General features: G+C 41.3%; 1 protein-coding gene across 1 annotated transcript in view; it reads right to left on the bottom strand.

Annotated features, from left to right (window-relative positions):
- Positions 1-16,683, bottom strand: part of PIEZO2 (piezo type mechanosensitive ion channel component 2) — a 219,362-nt gene that overhangs the window by 138,771 nt on the left and 63,908 nt on the right. Inside the window, exon 3 of the mRNA XM_055080794.1 lies at positions 14,383-14,545. Within this exon, the coding sequence (XP_054936769.1) occupies positions 14,383-14,490 (108 nt within the window). The 5' untranslated portion in view covers positions 14,491-14,545. The remainder of the gene's footprint in view (positions 1-14,382; positions 14,546-16,683) is intronic.

The following is a 16,683-nucleotide window of genomic DNA, read 5'->3' as shown; positions in this document are numbered from 1 at the left end:
ATATATATATATATATATATATACACACACATATATACTTTCTCAATACACTTAGTTCAGATATTACATAATATTCACTGCTGGTGTCTGAAGCTCCATCTGTGCCCCAGCTCACTGGAGGAAGCCAGGCACAGGAGATGGGTACACAGCTCGGTAAGTGCTGTTTGCCCAGGTGGGTACAGACCACTCGGGACTTACGTTGGCTGTTGATGAAGCCAAGGCTACAGGATGCACCCCCTACCCTACACACACACACACCCCCAACACACATACGTACACACACTACACACACATGCACACACATACACAATCCACACAGACACACATATACACAGAGACACAATACACACACAACACACACATACATATACAAAGACACAGAGATACACACAGAGACACACACAACACACATATGTACACACACAATACACACCCATACACAATACACACACAACACACACATACATATACGAAGACACAAAGAGACACACACATACATACACACAACACAGACACACACATACACCCACAGGGATTTAATCCCAGGCAATTCAAGTTCATATACCCAAAATGGGTTTTGCATCCTACCGTATTCTATCACAGCACATTTGTACTTTTTCTGGAAGGAAAAAGAAAGTTTCAGGCTTATGCATTAAGATTTTTCTCTCTGTTCAGAGCTCAGTATGTACCAGTGTCACTAGTAAGAGATAGAGCCCCACACATGTAAACAAGTAAAAAAATTAACAACTAAATATCTCACAGCAATAAATGCTATTCTAAGAATTAAAATAGGGTGGTGTGATTGCGAGTGTCAGGGCAGCTATTTTAGATTCTGAGGTCAGGGAGAGCCTCTCTGAGGAGGTGACATTTAAGCTGAGATCTGAATGTCACAGAGTCACCAGCCATGTGAAAATTCTAGGCCAGAGCCTTCCAGGCAGCGGGAAGGGCTGGTTGAGCCTCCATGGTGTGTCCCCAGACCCACTTCCTCCTCCTCCTCCTCCTCCTCGTTGTCAGCAGATACCCCAATGTCCCGCCTCACAGAGACAAGAGGGCTGAACCCCAGCAAGTGCATCAGCCCACCCCCTGCAGCCCACCTGTGGGCAGGTGCTCATGGCCCCCTCCTGGAACAGTGGATGAGCTGCAGGTGCTGGGGCACCTGGGAGAAGGACAGCCCACCACCCTCCCCTGTCCCACATCACCCACGTTTGGGAGTTTCGAAGTGAAAGTCTCCAAGAGTTGGCTGGATGTACGGCGGCACGCCCCCAACACTTGAACCCGCTCTAACAGGACTTTGATAACCAACCACTCCCCGCAATGAGGGGAACAACAGGATCTGTTTCGTAGGGTGACTCCAGTGGCTGCAGGGGGAGGGCAGGAGGACCCTGCAGCCAGGAGGCTGTTCTGATGGAGGAGGGGGCAGGGAATGGAGCTGAAGAGCGTTTGTGTCTTGGCTGAATGTCTTGGAGGTCGAGTCAGCAGAGCTGATTGGTAAATTTCATGTGGAGGGAGGAGGGGTGGAGGAGAATCAGAGGTAGTTCCTGTGCTGTTGTTGTCTTTGCTGATGCGATCAGGACAACCAGGAGTGGAGCAGGTTGGGGAGTCCAGTTCTGAGATCAAGGTGTCGTGGGGGCAGCTAGTGTAGGATTCTGGAGTGTGGAGAGGTCTACCTGAGGTTCACTGCCAAAGTCAGGGATCTGATGAGGTGACCTGGAGAGAATACAGAGGTGCCCACCTGTCGGAGCTGCCACACCTGGGACCAGTCTGTCTCTCCAACCTTATCCTCATCTCTTGGCCCAGAAACATCACATGCAGGGAACCACACGGAGAACCCAGAATCCACAGGTTCTTTGCCTTGGGATGTGCTGTCCCCACCCCATCGGGGCCCCTGCCCAGTGTCCAAGGCCCCGGCTCCCAGGCCAGCCTTCCTTCAGCTTCTTCATCTCCCAAAGCTGAGTTGCTGTGTGTGCTATAGCACTCATATCGCCTTCCACATGGGGCATCTGTTGCTTAATACCTCCCGCACAACAGGTGGGTGACACACTAAAAATCCCGCCTTGAGGAAGGAAGTTTGTCCAAAACCTTCAGTTCCCATACTTGAACAAGGAGACAGAGAGAGAGAACACAGGTAGAGGCGCCTGGTCCCAGTCAGAAACACACTCCTAACTTTCATAATAAATGACTTATCGCTCAGTTATGGAATTGGTGCGGATGTAGATTAAATCAAATAGAAATCTCTGGTCAAGAACCTTCGTGAGCTTAGACAAATGCATTTCCCTGACCTCTCTTGGGCGGGACTGGGGCCCCTGTGATTTTTATAAACATACCAGCGTACTTGAGGTTTTCCAGCATTTTTGTACCGGAATCCCCGGGGCTTTCAGTTAAAAAAAAAACACTTTTTAAACCTGCCAAGCTGACAGGGAGCCGAAAGTGAGCCCCTACCGTCCAGGCCAGTGCCAGAACTGCCATTAGCCACATCAGGCTGGCTTGGTAACAGGCTGGCTTTGTCCCCAAAACAATCCATATGTGCAGTGTAAACCCCGACGCCCTGGAAGCGCCTCAGCTCACCCTACCATATTTACCAACGAACAGCCTTAGTTGCTGGAGTTGTAATCTGTCCCCGTGTCGGAACCCAACTTGGTTCTGGCCTTGGAGCTAAGAAGGAGTAACTGTAAATAAAGATTTCTCCCCCTGGTTCCTGAGCTCTCTTAGTAATGAAAGACAAAGAGGCCCTTTATAGTTTAAAAAGCCAAATAAAATATTACATATCAGTGTTGCCCAGGTCAAAGTCTACAACTTATCTGAAGAATTGTAAGTGCTTTAATGCACCTTCTTTAAAAGCCCCTGACTTCGAAACACACCAAACGTACTAAGGTAGCATCTCATTTCACATGAGGATGCTCCAAGTGCTACAGAGTCAACTGTGTGAGAGGCCATGGTTCCCCGAGCCTGGACAGGGCCTCCGAGTCTCACCCCACCACTGCGTCCCACCCTGCAGCCCCGCCCCAGCAGTCACAGCATTAGCTGTTATTCCCACTCAATTCTGGACCAGGAAGACACCATCAATTACTTTCAGTAGAACCCAAACATCATGTTTCCTTATCCCCAAGCACTAGACGATTCAACCTGGATTGGACTAAATCCCAGGAATCACCTGGGAATCTTTAAGAGGACCGATTACCAAGCTCCACCTCAAACTTCCTACATCAGAAATTCTGGGAGTGAATCCCAGGAATCTGTCTGTTTAAACAGCTGCACAAGGTGATTTGGAAGCAACCAGCCTGGAATCCATGCCCTTGCTGACATCTGCAACCTTGGACCAACTCATCCTACCTGAAAATACCGTGTTTGAGTCGTATGCTAGGCAGACTCCCTTAATTGGAAAATATATTGAAATAATTTATCTGTGGAACCTCTTTCTGATTTCAGCCAACCTTTAGATGTTAGACCAGAGAGTCTCATGCCATGGAATCCATTTTCCTCTTTCTCTTGGGTAAAACCAAGCTATTAAAAACATTTTGATGGGAGGGTATCAGAGTCACAGATAATGAACCAAAAGATCCTGGAGGCAAAGGGAACATTTTTCTAAGAGATGCCAGAATTGTTTAGTTAACACTTTATCTCACAGAGTGGGTTCATCTCAACAGAAGAGCCCAAGGAAGGAATAGGCCATGATGTGAGTCATTGCAGAAGAGGAACAAGTCTCATCCATAGCGTCCTCGTGGACACAAGCAGCCAGATAGAGCACGGGAGCCGTGCTGGTGTGGGGTCACGTGTGTTATGTCAGCCTAACGTGACAGCGTCGCACAAAGCCAATATTTTATTCTGTTTCTGCGCTTGTTTTAGGAAGATTATTTTTCCAAACGTATAAGAGCAGTTAAATCGTTCCCTGTTCCATTTGGAAAAGTGAGTATAGAGATGTATGCTTTCAACAACCTCCTACAGAGTAATAAAAGTTTAATAAGGGACGGGCAAAGACACACTGAATTAGCAGGCAGTGACCCGCTGGGTGAGCCAGGACCGCGGGCCTGGGGAGCTTTAATAAAACCAGGTCTGGTACCACTATATGTTTGCCGGCCTCCCAGAGATTCTGACCGAACGGGTCTGGGATGGGCCCTGCACCTGGACCTTTACAAATTCCCAGGTCAAAGGCAGTTCAAGGTGGTGGCGAAGGAGGAGCCTGAACTCACCTCCTCCCGTGGACACGACAAATATGCAGCTACACATGGATCAATTTCCCCTGAAAAGAACCTGAGAACTAGCTGAACACCTGGTCCCCAACAGAGGATAGAAAGGGCCACACCCAGACAGGCAGGGGAGGCATGTGGGCTCACTCACCCTAGAGCCAGTGAAATGACAGCAGTGTGACACATGCTGAGACTGTATGTAAAGGAGAGTCATTCGTAAATCCAAAGGCATCAGCTGGAGGGGTGGGGGATGGTGGAAACACTCCCCAGAGACAGAGGTGCCATTGCGCTCCCCACCTAACCTGCTGGAGCAGGCAGGTGAGCTCAGACACAGGGTTGAGCAATTGTAGCACTACCCTGCTGACCTGCTGAAGCCGGAGAGCTCCAGTGGCTGAGGTGGCTGGGCATCAGTGGTCCTGGCATCCTCCCACTCCTGCCCTAAAGCTGACACACGCACACACACAGGGCACTCTCCTCTGCATTGCTGAAGCTGTGGGCACACAGTCAAGTCATTTTCCCACTGCCTTCCCAAAGCAAAGGACCAAGCCTGGCCCCCACACTCTCCAGCTGAAGCCAGCAGGAGCATACAGTCCAGATAGAGACACAACTCGATTGCCTGGCCCTGGTGGCCAATGGGGCTGGAGACCCTGAGCTCCATGGCACTGGAGCAATCGGAAAGAGAGCTCTTGTCAGGCCACCACCCCCAGGGCACCACACATATAGCAGGCAAACACAACCCCTGGCTTCCTTTGAAAAAGGCCCGTTCATGGAACATTGAGCCTCAGGTTTCTCTCACACCTAGAGGCTAAGGAAGGGTTCCCAGGGAAGTAAGCAGGATGACAACATCCTCATACCCCCTTGGCCTCACTACAGCTCAATGAGACTTCCTAGGAAGGAGCTTGTGCACTCCTCAAGAGTCCCGATTTTTGCAACTGTCGCCCAGAGGACATGTCCAGATCTCCACATCTGGAGAAGAGCAGGGATTACAATTGTGGCCCAACGGGACTGTATATATCTGCATACTTTAGAAGCTGTTGCCTGAGAGACTGGCTTCCAATCAGCCTAAGTGCTAAATGAGAATCCTCCCCTCAGAACACTGACAGGTCCTGACACACCCTCAACAATGGGGCCATATCAAGAACTACAAAGATTTGAGAGACCACCAAGAGCTAAGGCAGGGTTGAACAAGAAGGATCATCCCTACGCAAGGCCACTCCTTCAAGACTGAGAGGCAGCAGTTTTGCCTACTACATAGAAACAGTCAGCAAAATGAGGAAATATGTTCCAAAAAAAAAAAAAAAAAAAAAAAAGCAAGAGAAAACCTCAGAAAAAGACCTTAATGATATGGAGATAAGTAATCTACCTGATAAAGAACTGAAAGTAACGGTCATAAAGATGCTCTCTGACCTCAGGAGAAGAATGGATGAATACAGTGAGAACTTCAACAAAGAGTATGAATATATAAAAAAAAAGAACCAGTCTGTGCTGAAGAATACAATAACTGAAATGAAAAATACATGAGAAGTAATCAAAAGCAGATTTGATGATGAAGAAAAACAGATTGGCAATCTGGAAGACAGGGTAGTGGAAATCATCCAATCAGAAGAACAAAAAGGAAAGAAAATTTTTTTAATGAGGATAGTTTAAGGGACATCTGGGACAACATCAAGTGTACTAACATTTACATTATAGGGGTCCCAGAAGGAGAGGAGAGAGAAAAAGGGGCAGAGAACTTATCTGAAGAAATAATGGCTGAAAACTGCCCAAACCTGGGAAAGGAAACAGACACCCAGGTCTAGAAAGTGCACAGTCCCAAACAAGATGAACCCAACAAGATCCACACTAAGACACATTATAATCAAAATGTCAAAATTAAAGATAAAGAGAGAATTTTAAAAGCAGCAAAACAACTGGTTATATATAAAGGAACCCCCATAAGACTACTGGTGAATATTTCAGCAGAAACTTTGCAGACCAGAAGGGAGCAGCACAATACATTCAAAGTGCTGAAAATAAAAAACACAACCAAGATTACCCTATCCAGCAAGGTTATCACTCAGAAATGAAAGAGACATAAAGGGTTTCTCAGACAAGCAAAAAAGAAAGGAGTTCATCACTAAACCAACCTTACAAGGTATGTTAAGGGGTGATTTTCAACCTGAAAAGTAAAGGCCTTAACTAGAAATAAGAAAACATGTGAAAGAGAAAAGTCTCTCTGGTAAAGGCAAACATATAGTAAAGTTAGTGGATGAAACACTTCTAAAGCTATTATGAAGGTTAAAAGGCAAAAGTAGGGCTTCCCTGGTGGCGCAGTGGTTGCGAGTCCGCCTGCCAATGCAGGTTCGTGCCCAGGTCCGGGAAGATCCCACATGCAGTGGAGTGGCTGGGCCCGTGAGCCATGGCCGCTGAGCCTGCGCGTCCGGAGCCTGTGCTCCGCAATGGGAGAGGCCACAACAGTGAGAGGCCCGCGTACCGCAAAAAAAAAAAAAAAAAAAAAAGGCAAAAGTAGTAAAATCAACTGTAACTACAATAAGTGTTTAAGGAATACACAAAATAAAAAGATGTAAAATATAACATAAAAAGCATAAAATGTGGAGAGGGGAGTAAAAATGTAGTGCTTTCAGAATGTATTCAAACCTAAGTGACTATCCACTTAAAATAGATTTTTTTATACAGATTGTTATATGTGAGCCTCATGGAAACCAAAACCCCAAACCTTTAAATAGATAGACAAAAAATAAAGGGAAAGGAATCCAAACATAACACTAAAGAAAATCATAAAACCACAAGGGAAGAGAACAAGAGAAGAAAGGAACAGAGAAAGCTTACCAAAGGAAAAAAAAATATATGAGAAAACAATGAACAAAATGGCAGAACCTACCTATCAATAATTACTTTAAATGTGAATGATCTAAATTCTCCAATCAAAAGATACAGGGTGGCTGAATGGATAAAAAAACAAGAGACTCACTTCAGATCTAAAGACATGCATTGGCAGAAAGTGAAGGGATAGAAAAAGATATTTCATGCAAATGGAAATTTTTTAGAAAGCTGGAGTAGCAATATTTAGATAAAATACACTTTAAAACAGAGACTGTAAAAAAGACGAACAAGGGCATTACATAATGATAAAGGGATCAATACAACAAGAGGATATAACATTTGTAAACATGCACCCAACAAAGGATCATGTAAATTTATAAAGCAAATATTAACTGACATAAAGGAAGAAATGAACAGTAATACAGTAATAGTAGGGGACTTTAATACCCCATTTGCCTCAATGGATAGATCACCCAGACAGAAAATCAATGACACATTACGCCAGATGGAAAACAGATATATACAGAACATTCCATCCCAAACTGCAGAAAACACATTCTTTTCAAGTGCACATGGAACTTTCCCCAGGATAGATCACATGCTAGGTCAAAAAACAAGTCTCAATAGATTTAAGAAGACTGAAATCATATCAAGCATCTTTTCCAACCACAAAGGTAAGAAACTGGAAGTCAATTATGAGAAGAAAACTGGAAAAAACACAAACGCATGGAGACTAAACAACATATTACTAAGCAATCACTGGGTCAATGAAGAAATGAAGAGGAGATTAAAAAAAATACCTGAAGCAAATGAAAATGGAAACAATTTTCCAAAATCTGTGGGACACAACAAAAGCCGTTCTAAAAGGGAAGTTCATAGTGATACAGGCCTACCCTGGGAAACAAGAAAAGTCTCAATTAAACAAACTAACCTCACACCTGAAGAAACTAAAAAGAGAAGAACAAACAAAACCCAAAATTAGTAGAATGAAGAAAATAATAAAGATCAGAATGGAAATAAACGAAATAGAAAGTAAAAAACAACAGAAACGATCAGTGAAACCAAGAGCTGGTTCTTTGACAAGATAAAGACAACAGCTAAATCTTTAGCCAGTCTCACCAAGAAAAAAAGAGAGCGGGCCTAAATAAATAAAATCATAAATGAAAGAGGAGATGTTACCAAGAAATACAAAGGATCATAAGAGACTACTATCAACAATTATATGCCAACAAATTGGACAACTTAGAAGAAATGGATAAATTCTTAGAAACACATAAACTTCCAAAACTGAATCATGAAGAAATAGACAATCTAAGAAGACAAAATAATAGTAATGAAAGTGGATCAGTAATTAAAAATCTTCCAACAAACAAAAGTCCAGGACCAAAGAGCTTCACAGAGGAAATCTATCAAACATTTGAAGAAGAGTTAATACCTATGTTTCTCAAACTATTCCAAAACATTGATGAGGAGTGAATGCTTCCAAACTCATTTTACAAGGCCAGCATTACCCTGATACCAAAACCAGACAAAGAGGTCACAAGAAAAAATTAGAGGCCAATATCTCCAATGAACATAGATGCAAAAATATTCAATAAAATATTAGCAAACCAAATCCAATAATACAGTAAAAGGATTACACACCATGATCAAGTAAGTTTTATTGCAGAAATGCAAGGATGATTCAACATCCACAGATCAATCAACAAAGAATAAAAATCATATGATCATCTCAATAGATACAGAAAAAGCACTCAACACAACTCAACGTCTGTTTACAGTGATAACTCTCAACAAAGTGGGTATAGAGGGAACATACCTCAACATAACAAAAGCTGCATATGACAAACCCACAGCTAGCATCATACTCAACAGTGAAAAGCTGAAAGCTTTTTCCTCTAAGATCAGGAACAGGATAAGGATGCCCACTCTCATCACTTTTTTTACACACAGTGTTGAAAGTCCTAGCCACAGCAATTAGGCAAGAAAAAAATAAAAGACATCCAAATTAAAAAGAAGTAAAACTGGCACTATTCGCCCATGGCATGATACTATATATAGAAAACCCTAAAGACTCCACCAAAAAACTATTAGTACTAATAAACAAATTAAGCAAAGTTTCAGTATACAAAATTAATATACAGAAATTGGTTGCATTTCTATACACTAATAACAAACTATCAGAAAGAGAAATTAAGAAAGCAATCCCATTTACAACTGCATCAAAAAGAAATAAAATATCTAGGAATAAATTTAACCAAGGAGGTTAAAGACTTGTACTCTGAAAACTATAAGACACTGATGAAAGAAATTGAAGATGACACAAATAAATGGAAAGATATACTGTGCTCAAGGGTTGGAAGAATTAGTATTGTTAAAATGTCCATACTACCCAGAGCAATATACAGATTCAATGCAATCCCTACCAAGTAGCAATGGCATTTTTTACAGAACTAGAACAAAGAATGCTAAAATTTTTATGGAACCACAAAAGACCCCAAATAGCCAAAATAATCTTGAGAAAGAACAAAGCCAGAGGTATCATGCTCCCTGATTTCAAACTATATTACAAAGCTAGAGAAATCAAAACAGTATGGTACTGGCACAAAAACATACACATAGATCAATGGAACACAATAGAGAGCCCAGAAATAAACCCATCCATTTATGGTCAATTAATCTATGACAAGGGAGGCAAGAATATACAATGGAGAAAAGACAGTCTCTTCAATAAGTGGTGTTGAGAAAACTGGACAGTTACATGCAAAAGAATGAAACTGGACTACTCTCACACAATATGCAAAAATAAATTCAAAATGAGTTAAAGACTCATCCCACCCTAGACCTGGCACAGTGCTCCAAGCAGAGATCAGGCTCCGTAAAAAAGTTCTGATTGGAGTTAGGAACAGACAGATGGATGGGAGGATGGGAAAGGAAAGTGGTGGATTCCAGGGTAGGTACAGCACTGCTCAACCTTTTGACATTTTAATAACAAAGACATGTATTTTCTTTGCATCTCAGTTCATCACAAGTAATTATTTGGGTCCTGAACCTTTCAGGACACTTTTAGGCAACAGGAAGGGTCTGTGCGCCCTTAGAACTCTGGCTTTTGTCATCACTCCCTGAATTCTTCATTTCTAGAGGGAGCATAGCAGTCAGAAGAGCTAAATTTAGCTGGTTCTCATAAAAGAAAACGGGTGGTTCAGGGTCAGTAATAATCTCTGTAACCAAAGACAAACAGAGACGGATGACCATGTCTTTGTGCTTGAAAGCCAGGATCTAGAAAATGTAAAGCAGGTGAGTCTGGACTAGATCTCAGGTGGGAACTGAGCAGATGCCTAATTAAAAGGTGACAATAAAGAGATTGATTTCTTCCATTCTTTGTTTCTCGCTCTTAAAAAAAATAGTAACTTGAGCTTCAAAGTTGAAGTTTGACGTGCAGCCCAGCTGGCCATTTTCTGTGCCAGATGTTACAGTAGACTAATGAACATTAGGTATTAGAAAGGAGGGTGCAGATTTGAGGTTCCGAAGGAATTTCCAAATAACATTATCGGGACTTAAATGTTACATCACTGAATTTTTAATGGATGGGCAATGATTTATACTGGAATATTCTTTATATCCTTCATGTTTGATTTATCAGACTACTTAGAAGATGCCTCTTGAAGCAGACTAAGTTGGGACTAAAATTCCTATTTGAATAAAGATTTAATTTATCATAAATTTAGTTCAGTAGTATATTAAACTATTATTGGTTTTAAAAAAATAAGGCCTGAAATCTCATTAAATAGCTAGAAAAACCTAGAAGTATATAAACACACAGATGCTATCAGCTTGGTAAAATTACTGATGTAATTGGTGTTTTATTGCACAGATAACCTTTCTACACAATTTAATTTTCATAACACAATTCATTTTTTTAAAGGCTTAAGAATCAGAATCTTTTTCCCAGTTATGATTTGTCGATCTGCTTCTGAATTAAATGAACGAATAAACAAGACCACAGATACGTCAGCTGGAAAAGAACCTTTTATGGCACTTGGGGAGTTGGTTCTTGACTGAGGTCTGCTCTCTGTAAAATTCAAGAACAGAGACAAGCCTCCCACCCATGCCCCCTGGAGGTTTTTAGGGGGAATCCTTGGGTTTGTGATGCCCTTTAAAACAGCAAACTTGAGCCTCATTAACAAGTCCATGAAGATTAGGGAAGACTCCTGAGCCTTCTCCAAGGATTAGTTGCTACTTTGAAACCATGCTAGATTTGAAAAGGAATTCTCCCAGGCACCAGAGGATTGATTAATCTGCCATTTCTCCACTGAGATAAATGAAAGAAGCAACGCCAGCAAACACTATCCTTTCAAAGGATCTTTGGGACTTCCCTGGTGGCGCAGTGAAGAATCCGCCTGCTAATGCAGGGGACACGGGTTTGATCCCTGGTCTGGGAAGATCCCACATGCTGCAGAGCAACTAAGCCCGTGTACTGCAACTACTGAGCCTGCACTCTAGAGCCCGCAAGCCACAACTACTGAAACCCACGTGCCCTAGAGCCCTTGCTCTGCAACAAGAAGCCAACGCAATGAGAAGCTGGCGCACCACAACAAAGAGTAGCCCCCGTTGGCCGCAACTAGAGAAAGCCCGTGCACAGCAACAAAGACCCAACGCAGCCAAAAAAAAAAAAAAAAAAAAAAAAGCCAGGAATTAAAAAAAAAAATTCAAGGGATCCTCAAAAACCAAGAAATCTAGAACACAAACGCCAAGATTTACAAGTAGCAGGAAGTATGCTAGGGACTTCAAAACAAAACAAATTCTCTTGCTTATTTCTCCTGGCCATGTATTTCTATTCTTTTCAGACTCTAGCTAGATGGTTCCCTGGTAAGATGTATTTCCTCCTGGAATCATCTCAGAAGATTCACTCTAGCCTGCTCCCCTGGGCCATCTGGGGGCTGGAATGTACTAAGAGAATGGAACTTAATATCTAAATTAGACCCAAACAAATTTAACCGAGAGGGAAATCAACCTCATAATAATGATATTTAGTATTTTCAAAGCCCCAATAAATAATGTTTAGAGTATCTACCCCTCTTTTCTTTATTGTTAAATAATGTCATCAATAATATATAGGGCACAGATATTTAAACAACTTTCAAATGGGAGAGAGGTACCATAAGCCTGTCTTGGAGAACCGAGGGGAATCAGGAAGGAAACATGATTTTAGAATTAGTCAATGATACCGTGTCTCTTCTTCACCAGATGTGGGATCTTGACCTTAACCTAACATCCCTTATCTTCTGTAGGTCAGTGTAGGTTTTCCTAGTTTTATGGCAAAAGAGAGTTTGAATTTGGAGACAGAAGTCCTTTTTATATGAAGCTTTGTAATTCAGTCATGGTTGTTACTAAAGGCACAGAGAGGATTCTTTTACGAAGTGGGATGGCCTCAAACACACCCTCCAACTTAGCATTCTTTCATTCTACGAGAACCTGACTTTGAAATTTTTGAGATTGTTCTACTGCCTCTCAAACTGGAGAAGAGCAGAGGGAGAGTGGGTGCCCTTTATTATTAAGTCCTCACAACAATCTCTGCTTTGCAGAAAAAGAGAATAAACAATTTTCCCAACATCACACAGCCACCTTAGGCGGCTTCCAAGTCCGACTTTAGAGTCCACTCAATTCCCAGTAAATATCCTTTACACTCCATCTATAATATGAGGATAACTGAAAATCAACCTCACTTTATAAATAATAATAATGAAAAACCCTAAGTCTGGAGAGCTTGAGTTAATGGATTTATTTTCACTGAATCTGGAATATTTGGGGTAATTATTTAAGCCAGCTGATTTTCAAAACTGTAAATATTATAAAATAAATTTCAAATGTAAAAATGGAGATTAAGGGCTTCCCTGGTGGCGCAGTGGTTGAGGGTCCACCTGCCGATGCAGGGGACACGGGTTCGTGCCCCGGTCCGGGAGGATCCCACGTGCCGCGGAGCGGCTGGGCCGGTGAGCCATGGCCGCTGGGCCTGCGCGTCCGGAGCCTGTGCTCCGCAACGGGGGAGGCCACAACAGTGAGAGGCCCGCGTACCACACAAAAAAAAAAAAAAAAAGAAGATTAAAAAATTTAAATTGTCGTATAATTATAAAGCCAACCAGAAGAAAAAGCACCTTCATAGTTTTATCTATTTTCAGGACACCAAAAAGTGTTGTGTAGTTTGCAAACTTGAATGCAAGAGATGGGTAGTTATTACCTTGCTATAAATAATTTTTACACCGTGTACCTTTTTTAACATTTCTCTTAAAAGTAGTAGAATATGGATATGCAATGTGATTGTATATCTTTTACCCATAAGGATTTTAGGCGATAACATCATTTCTAGTCTGCAGAGGTTAACTGAATCATATTCACTCTTTCTTCATTGTTGTATTTCTGATAAGTATACAAGGTAAAGTGCTGCTTATTTGTGAAGCGTGTACATCATCTGCTGTAACTGAGAATTTTCTTCCTTTGATAGCTTCGTGGTTATCATTCTCAATATAAGTAATTTCAAGTAACTTCAGTTTCATAGATTTAATTTCTTGCCAAAGCTCATGAATGAAATATTTGGTACTTGTGTCAAATGTCCAAATGTACTCTGTTAAGGAACTTTTTTCACTGTAAATTTCATCTTTCAATTACCAAATCAATTACTTTTTAAGTCAATGTCACCTAGACTCACATAACAAAGTGCAGTTATTAGAACAAACAGGTCAGGGACAGAGTGACAGCTGTCTCACGTGCTCCCATTCACCACGGAGTGAAATCTGACGTGTCCCCTGGTCCAGCTAAAAACATAGCTAAAAATTCACATACATTTTACTCATTCTTACACTTTTCCAAATGCATATATTTTTTTCTCTGGAGGGCTTTAAAAATACCTCGATGGAAGCATGTGGAGTTAACACACAGACTCAGGACAGCAAGGTGCACAGACTGGAAGCTTCCTTCAAGGTAGAATTAATTTTTTTCTCCTACAACTACCAGGTGTTACTTCTCTAAGAGCATTGCAGTAACGAAGGTATCTAGACCATAGGCTATGATACAAATTTGAAAGGTTCCCCATCTGAGTTAAGGGCAGATGACAGTGAAGAGACACAGGGTCAAGCCCAGGCCCTTAGGGGATGACGCCTCTCGTAGGGCAGCCCTCACGGTCTCCAAACTTGTCTTCCTCGTGGCCCAGGCATGGGTGAGAATGTCCACACGTGAGGACCACACGAGGGTGTGCCAAGTAACTGCCCAGCACGGGAGGGCATGAAGCACAGTGCATATCTCACTATTACACTGTCACAACCTACCAAGGTCAAGGCCCCAGAAATCAAAGAAGGAAGAGGCACAAAGTCAGATTTACCGATTCTTCATTCTCAAACTCCAGGTTATACTGCGCTGCTTCTTCAGTCCCTGGTTTCTGAACGATGTTCCTACAGACCAGCCAGATGGTCAGGCTGGCTATGAACATGCCGACATCAGGCACAAACACTCGGATCCCGTTGCCAGCGTCAGCTCCCTTTAAGCTATGGAGGGGAGAAAAGCGGGGGGGGAGGAAATTTAGTTGTTGTTATGTTGCTATGGTTAAACCATCTTAAAGTATGTTTAAATCTTCTTAGTAATTTAAAATAAAGAATGCTCAGTTTCTGCCCAGAAAGCTTTTCACCAACCCTGGTCTTATGTAATCTACTAAGATTGAGGAAGCTTCCAGGGAGTTTTAGAAATAGTATAAAGAACCCTAAACCAATTCTCACTCCAAAAACGTGCTAATGGACTAACTTGTTATTAAATAAACCAAGTATCCAGTACAGAGACAGGTGTTTGCAATCTAGCTGGAGCAGTTAAATACTAGATGAACACAAGCAGCTACGAGATATTGGGCCTTGGAAGTAAATCAAAGTTAGAAGGAAAAACAGAGAAGATGTTAAAGCAATCCTTGAACAGGAGCTCTTCATGATTTTGAATACTGAGTTGATTTTGTTTTCCATCCTGTTCCAAGAAAGATCGTTAACAGAGAACTCAGAAGATTCAGTTCCACTGTCAGTAGGACCTGATAGCTGCCTTTCACTGGAGGCCTTCCCCACATCCTGAGTCCTTCCTCTGACCCAAAGAGATAACACTGTTTGTCTTCTTTATCTCACTGGACTCAGATGAAAGTGACCCAATGTGTATCAGAGGTAAAACTTGTTTAGGGACAGGAAGCAGAAGATAGGAAATTATGCATGTAAAGATACATAGTTTTCCGTATACACTTCATGTGATGAAATACATACTGTAGTCATTTACATTGGATATGTGATACATTGGTAAAAACATAATAAATAGCAAGACCCCGTCACCTAGAAATAACCATGTTAACATTTTAGTAAACTAAAAAATCATATGATATCGCTTATGTGTGGACTCTAAAAACATGATACAAATAAACTTATTTACAAAACAGAAATAGACTCACAGACATTGAAAACAAACTTGTGGTTACCAAAGGGGAAAGGCGGGGAAGGGACAGATTAGGAATTTGGGATTAACATACACATACTACTGTACATAAAATAGATAAGCAACAAGGACCTACTGTATAGCACAGGGAACTGTACTCAATATTTTGTAATAACCTGTAATGGAAAAGAATCTAAAAAAGAATATATATGTATACATATATATGTATATATAACTGAATCACTTTGCTGTATACCTGAAACTAACACATTGTAAATCGACTATATTTCAATCAATTTTTTAAAAATTAGTAATAATATCTACCACTTACTGAGCAATTGCTTTGTGCTAAGAGCTTCGTACATATTATTTAGTCCAACCAATCACCATAAAGAGTTAGGCATTATTACTTATTCTCCTTTTACATATGAAAAAACTAAGGCTCCAAAAGGTAAACTTACTTCCCTAAAGTCATACGGATAGTCAGAGAGAGAACAGAATTATCCTCAAGCTCCCTGTAAGTGCAAAGTTTATGCTGTCAACCACTGCATCCTCCTGTACGTATCCCCACAGCCTTCCCTTCCAGTCTTCCTTCTGTGCATGGACATGCGTTCTTAGAGTTAACAAAACTAGGCTCATACTTTACCTATGGTTTTTGACAATGATTTGTTCATTTAATACATCACTCACATTTTTACAACTCACTGAAGATTTTTAAGCCTCACCACACTCACAGTCAGATACGATTTACTTAACTAGTCCACTACTGTTGTACATTTAGAATATTTCCATCCATTTGTTACTATAATATAAATAAAATTTAAATCTTCATTAAGTAAAGCGTCTTCTAATCCAAGATCTTCTAGGAAGAATTCCTTAGACCAGTCTAACTGGCTTTTTATAAAAATGATCTGGAAGAGGGCATCCCCTGTAGAAGATTAGATTTTCCACACGACTCTAAACTCTTCTGAACAGAGAAACATGAAAGTGATGAGACATCCCTTTACTTCCATAAATAAAACACACGTGGTTGTGTGAAAGGTTTCTAAAAATGGCAAATTCCTTTCATATGGGTTAAGAGTAAGTCAATTATGAAAACTTCATCCAAGCTTTATAATTACTTATGAAACTTATAATCCAGAATTGTAATAATGAAATCTGATGATTGATTTCATCATAAAAATGTAGAGGTTTGCTGTCTACTTTTTTTTTTTTTTTTTTTTTT

This window comes from Physeter macrocephalus, chromosome 19, assembly GCF_002837175.3.
Source record: "Physeter macrocephalus isolate SW-GA chromosome 19, ASM283717v5, whole genome shotgun sequence".
Taxonomy (NCBI): Eukaryota; Metazoa; Chordata; class Mammalia; order Artiodactyla; family Physeteridae; genus Physeter; species Physeter macrocephalus.
Note: the sequence above shows the minus strand (reverse complement) of the source record. Positions and strands in the feature narration are given on the sequence as shown.